This window comes from Lipotes vexillifer, unplaced genomic scaffold (assembly GCF_000442215.2).
Source record: "Lipotes vexillifer unplaced genomic scaffold, Lipotes_vexillifer_v1.1 scaffold636, whole genome shotgun sequence".
Taxonomy (NCBI): domain Eukaryota; kingdom Metazoa; phylum Chordata; class Mammalia; order Artiodactyla; family Lipotidae; genus Lipotes; species Lipotes vexillifer.
Genome location: NW_006786547.1, coordinates 859,231 through 864,841, shown reverse-complemented (window position 1 = coordinate 864,841; position 5,611 = coordinate 859,231). Strand labels below are relative to the sequence as shown.

The 5,611-nt window shown below is 67.7% G+C and overlaps 1 protein-coding gene across 1 annotated transcript in view; it reads right to left on the bottom strand.

Annotated features, from left to right (window-relative positions):
* Positions 1 to 5,611, bottom strand: part of ABCA2 (ATP binding cassette subfamily A member 2) — a 23,519-nt gene that overhangs the window by 1,003 nt on the left and 16,905 nt on the right. The window contains exons 28-48 of the mRNA XM_007459008.1: positions 5,316 to 5,436; positions 4,817 to 5,053; positions 4,532 to 4,738; positions 4,177 to 4,279; positions 3,756 to 4,075; positions 3,470 to 3,683; positions 3,274 to 3,379; positions 3,064 to 3,175; positions 2,927 to 2,987; positions 2,671 to 2,845; positions 2,418 to 2,533; positions 2,186 to 2,333; positions 1,961 to 2,084; positions 1,705 to 1,837; positions 1,449 to 1,566; positions 1,155 to 1,333; positions 916 to 1,057; positions 712 to 846; positions 331 to 434; positions 158 to 250; positions 1 to 57 (exon numbers count right to left, since the gene is read on the bottom strand). Coding sequence (XP_007459070.1) covers positions 1 to 57; positions 158 to 250; positions 331 to 434; positions 712 to 846; positions 916 to 1,057; positions 1,155 to 1,333; positions 1,449 to 1,566; positions 1,705 to 1,837; positions 1,961 to 2,084; positions 2,186 to 2,333; positions 2,418 to 2,533; positions 2,671 to 2,845; positions 2,927 to 2,987; positions 3,064 to 3,175; positions 3,274 to 3,379; positions 3,470 to 3,683; positions 3,756 to 4,075; positions 4,177 to 4,279; positions 4,532 to 4,738; positions 4,817 to 5,053; positions 5,316 to 5,436 — 3,005 coding nt within the window. The remainder of the gene's footprint in view (positions 58 to 157; positions 251 to 330; positions 435 to 711; positions 847 to 915; positions 1,058 to 1,154; positions 1,334 to 1,448; positions 1,567 to 1,704; positions 1,838 to 1,960; positions 2,085 to 2,185; positions 2,334 to 2,417; positions 2,534 to 2,670; positions 2,846 to 2,926; positions 2,988 to 3,063; positions 3,176 to 3,273; positions 3,380 to 3,469; positions 3,684 to 3,755; positions 4,076 to 4,176; positions 4,280 to 4,531; positions 4,739 to 4,816; positions 5,054 to 5,315; positions 5,437 to 5,611) is intronic.

Genomic DNA, 5,611 nt, shown 5'->3' with positions numbered 1-5,611 from the left:
TCCTTCACGTTCTGGCTGCCCTTGGTCCTCACCGTGATCATGTAGCCGTCCCCGAACCTGCGGGACAGGCCCTTGGCCCCAGCCCGGCCGCCAGGGGAGCCCAGCCTCCACCTGCCGCGGCCCGCAGCCCACCGTCCCTGCCGCCCCCGCTGCTCACCGGTTCTTCAGATGCTGGATGCTGCCCAGACAGCGCAGGCGCCCGTTCACCATGATGGCCAGCCGCGTGCACAGCGCCTCGCACTCCTCCATGCTGAGGGCGAGACGCACAGGCTGGCACGGGAGGTGGGGAGGGCCCGGTGTGCAGGGGCAGGGGGGCGGGGGCGAGCAGACCTGTGCGAAGTCAGCACCACCGAGCGCCCTGTCTTGATGAGGTCCAGGATGAGGTTCCAGAGGAAGCGCCGAGCCTTAGGGTCCATGCCTGTGGTAGGCTCGTCCTGGGGGTGGTGCCAGGCTCAGCCGCTGGACCCGTTCACCCCAGCTAGCCCCAGCAGCGGCTTCCTGCCCGGCCCCCCAGGAAGACAAAGGCAGGGCACCCGACCCCCACCGCACCCCCGGGCCCCCCAGAAAGACAAAGCCAGGGCACTTGACCCCCATCCCACCCCCGGGCCCACCAGGAAGACAAAGGCGGGGCACCCGACCCCCACCCCACCCCCGGGCTCACCAGGAAGATGAACGCAGGGTACCCGACCCCCATCCCACCCCCGGGCTCACCAGGAAGATGAATGCAGGGTACCCGATGAGGGCAATGGCCGTCGACAGCTTCCGCTTGTTGCCTCCGCTGTAGGTGCCGGCGGGCTTGTCAGCGTACTTGGTCAGCTCCAGCTTCTCCAGGGCCCACTTCACCACCTGGGAGGGAGAACGACGTCAGGGGCCCATGCTACACACCAGCCCCCTCCCCCGCCGGGCGACACTCACCCGGGCCTCATCCTTCCAGGGGATGCCACGAAGCCGCGTGTACAGCTGCAGGTGCTCCCGGGCCGTGAGCTCGTCGAACAGGGCGTCAAACTGTGGGCAGTAGCCCAGGCTCTGCTGCACCTGGAGCAGCTCCTTGAGCACGCTGAGGACACAGCGCCGTCAGCACCGGTCACTGCCGTCGCCCCGCCTACCCAGACACCCGCCGGCCCACACCCGTGCCCCACACCTGTGCCCCACACCTGTGCCCGTTGACAAAGGCCTCGCCTCCCGTCGTGCTCTCGTCACCCGTCAGCATCTTGAAGGTGCTGGTCTTGCCCGCGCCATTGACGCCCAGGAGGCCAAAGCACTCGCCAGGACGCACGCCCAGGCACAGGCGGTCCACGGCCAGGATACGTCCGATCTTCCGCGACTTGTACACCTGGCAGAGGAGAGGGGGCGGCCCACTCAGCGGGGCAGGCAGGCCGGCCACCCGGCCGGACTCCACCTGGGCCCCACCCTACCCCGAGCCCCATCCCCACCGGCCCAGGGCCCACCTTGGTCAGGTTCTCGATTTTGACCATGTCGTTGTCAGCGTCGCCCCGCAGCACTCGCTGCCGCTCGCTAGCCACGTCCACGTCGTCCTCCACGGGCTTCGTCGACACGGGCATGCGCCTGGGAGGACACGGAGGGCAGTGCCCGGCTGGGACCCCCGCCATCGCCCAGTGCTTGCCCCACCGCAGCCACGGCGGGAAGGAGGGTGGCGCCCAGCCTGGCCCCCCACCGTGAGTCGCCCAGCGCGCCCCCACTCACTGCGGCTGCCGCAGGAAGTTGTACTGGCACATGATGGTGAGAAGGAAGCCCACAAAGCCCTCGACCGTCATGGCCACCAGGCCCCTGGTGACAATGTCCCACTCGAACGGGGACTTCATCTTGTCAAACTGGCCTGTGGGGCAGCTGGTTCAGGGCTGGGCCTGGGGCCTCAGGAGCCCCCGTTCGCCCCCAGGCCCGGAAGCCCCCTCAGCCTCCCCGCCCGGGGGCGCACGCTGTCACCCGCTGCCGGCCTCACCGATCTTGGCGTAGTACTCATTGATGTACTCGTTGTAGGCCATCTCCATGAGTCCGTGGCCCAGGTTGTAGTTGGGGAAGATGAGGAAGCAGCTTTTCAGGTAACTGTTGACAACCTTCAGGTCCTGGAGGGTCATGGGGGTCAGGGCACAGCCTCAGCCCCGCCGCGCCGCCATCCCATCACCCCAGCGCCCCGCCATCCCATCACCCCGCCGTCCCGCCCCACCTTGTCATGCTCAAAGAGCTGCAGTAGGAAGGTGGCCACGGTGGCCGTGATGCCGATGAAAAGGTTGATGACGATAAGAAACACATAGGCCGAGCTGGGGACCTCGAACCAGAAGGAGGCCGGGTACATGATGGGGGTGATGGACCACCTGCGGGTGGCAGGCGGGCGGAGGTCACTGGGCGGCCCGAGCCTGCCCTGCGCCCACGCCCCCTGCCCGCCCACTCCCCCTTACCCATAGAGCAGGAAGAGAGACAGCACGGCGGGGAAGTTGGTGGGTGACGTGTAGGCCGGCAAGTCGAACACAAATAGGATGATGACGCAGCAGGTGGCTGGGACCAGGTAGTTGAGCTACCAGAGCAGGGGTGGCAGGTGAGGGGCCAGGGAGGGGGTGAAGCCCGGGGACGGGGGTGGGGGGCCCGGGGGCAGAACCGGGGGCCCAGCAGGGGACCGGGGGGGACGGGACAGCCAGGGCTCTGGGGGCACACCATGTCCCACACGTAGTTAGCCAGCCAGTAGATGACAGGGTTGCAGCCGCTGACAAACTGCAGGTGCTTGGCCTTGGTGGACTTCTCAGCCACCAGAAAGACCACGAAGCTGGCCGGCACGAAGGACATGGCCACGATGATGAAGATGGCGATGACCACATCCGTGCCCTGCAGCCTGGGGGCGAGGTGGCCCTCAGCCCTGTGCGGCATGCAGTCCCACAGCGGCGCCCCCGCCCCCGCCCGCCCCCGCACCTACAGGTAATCCAGGGAGAGGCTAGCGCTCGTCTTGTTCATGGGGTGGTTGGTGACGGTGATGCCTGCGGCACAGGGAGGGCAGCCTCAGGGGCCTGCTCTGCGCCTAGCCTGGCCCACCCCCCGCCCCAGCTCACCCACCATAGGCCGCAGGGCTGCCCTTGCTCTTGGGCAAGTTGGCACGCAGGATGGCATTGTTGAGGCTGTTGAGGTAGGTGGGCATGCTATGATAGCCCTTGTTGTTGTAGAAAACCTGCGGGGAGTACACAGAGACCCCGAGAGCCACGTCGGTCCCTGCAGATCTCGGGCGAGGGCCAGAAGGGCCAGGGCCCGGGGCCAAGCGGCGCTCACCTGGGCTGCCCGCCGCACCGCGATCCTCCGGACCATGGCTGGGGCCCGGGCGCCAAACGAGGCTGGGATGGACTTCTGGACGTTGCCAAAGGTGATGGCCCCGTACCTGGGCAGCAAGCCGAGGACCGGTGAGCCAGGCGGGAGACGGGTGTCTGCTCCTCGCCCACGGCCGGCACGCCCCTCCCGCCTGGCTCACCGGTGCAGCCGGAAGCGGTCGGAGGTGAAGAGCAGGTACTCGGAGACATTGTGGCCGGTGATGTCGGTCAGGATGTCACCCGTGACCACCCGCATCTGGGGCGGGTGCCCGCCCACACTGCTGGGACAGGAGAAGCCGGTGCCCTGCCCAGAGCAGGTGCAGCGGACGGGCTCCCGCACCAGGCGTGGCAGGGAGGGTGCCGACGTCCAGTTCTCTGTGGGCACAGCGGGCAGAGTCAGCCCAGCCCGTGCTGCCCCGAGCCCCAGGCATCCCCACCAGCCGGTACCTGGCGAGGAGGTGGGCAGCAGGGAGGTGTTCCAGGCCTGCGGCGGGTCCTCGTCCAGGGACACGGGGGAGTCAGACGGGGCAGGCGAGGGTGGGGGCGGCACGAAGTTGGACAGCGGCAGCCCCTGCGTGAAGGACTCTAGGCACATGCTGTCGAAGAACCGCGTGGCCAGCAGGCGCGACTCACCACTGCTCAGGTTCAGCGTGGGCCCCAGCGAGCCGTTAGCCGGAGACTTGAGCACACACGTGGCGCCCACGCCTGACGGCAGCCGGAAAGTACTCACCAGCTGCTGGGGTCCGGCGTCAGGGGACAGCCGCAATCTGGGAGAGCACAGAGCCAGTCTGGGTTCGGGGACGGGACCCCCCCTCCCAGCTCTCGCACCAGCCCCCACCCCGCAGGGCGGCCTGTCCCACGGCCTCACCGGTACTCCCGGCGCTCCTCGTTGGCATAGGGGATGAAGTTGCCGCGGGGCTGGGTGTAGTTGTGGTACTGGGAGGGAGACAGGACCAGCGGGGGCAGGTCGCCTGGTGGGGTGCACGGGGAAGTCTGAGCAGGTTCCTGTGGCCTGCCAGCATCCCCCAGGCCTGGGTCCCCTCTTCCCAATACCCACAGGGCCCAAGCTTGGGGTCTGGACCCCAAGGAGGCAGGAATCCCAGATGAGCCTAGGAGCACGCCCACCAGCCTCAGGCACAGCGCCCAGGCCCAGAGCAAGTGCGGGTTCCCCACACGGCTCCCGAGCAGGGCAGACGTCCTGATGCCTGGCTGGGCGGCCATACCGATCTCTGGAACGGAGAGTGCCACCGTCATAGCCACGCAGACAAAGAAGGCAGGTAGCAGGATCTGAGAGGACAGCGCCTTGGAGTTGCGCCGAGCACAGTGGAAGCGCTTCACCAGGAGCCCATGGAACTGGCGCACCTTCAGCCACCAGCCCTCCAGCTTGTGGCTGCCCTGGCCGACCCGCAAGAGGGTCTCCGCCTCGGCCTCTGCACGGGAGGGGTTGCTGAGCAGGGGGCCCTAACCACCCTCCAGGGACCCTGCGGCCCCACCCGGACGCCTCCCACCTTGCAAGCTGACGTTGTCAGGGTCCTGCAAGTTGTCACAGAGGGAGCGGTAGTCGCCACAGACGTCGGTGTAGCCGGCCCCCTCATCACCACGGGCAGAGCCCACCGAGGACGCAGACTGCAGCGACACCTGTGACTGTGCCAGCTCTGCACACCGGGCCAGGTTGCCCGCGTGACCCTCCCTCGACAATGAGTCCACGGCCCCCGGCAGCACATCTTTCCTGGACTCTTTCACGTCTGCAGCGGCAGAGAAGCCACGGAAGGGGATATGGGGCTCAAGGCTGCCTGCCACCTGCAGGCCTCTCCGGGACCCCAGCCTCCACACTCACCCAACCACACAGGGGCCCAGACCCAGTCTGACCCTGGGGAGATCTGGATCCTTATTCCCAACTAAGACCCTTGGCCCCCACAGAGGAAGAGTGAGGCCCAAGTCCACACCTGGTGGAGTAGGGTGGTGGGGACAGGGGCAGAGCTGATCAGTAGCTCTGGAGCCTCTCACCTGCCTCGCTGTTCTCCAGCGACTGGTCCTCCTCCGATACCTTAAGGAACACCTCCTCCAGTGTCGTGTCCATCAGGCCAAAGCTGCTCAGATGCAGGGCATCCAGACTGCGCTCCAGGTGCTGTGAAAGAGCTAGGTGAGGCCCACCTCAGGGTGGGAGGGGGGACCCCACAGGGAGGGTTGGGCCCACCTCCCCTTCAGCCCCACCTCCTCCACTGGCCCCACCCCTGAGCCCAGCCCCACCTCCTTCACCCCGCCTCCTCCACTGGCCCCACCCCTGAGCCCCACCCCACCTC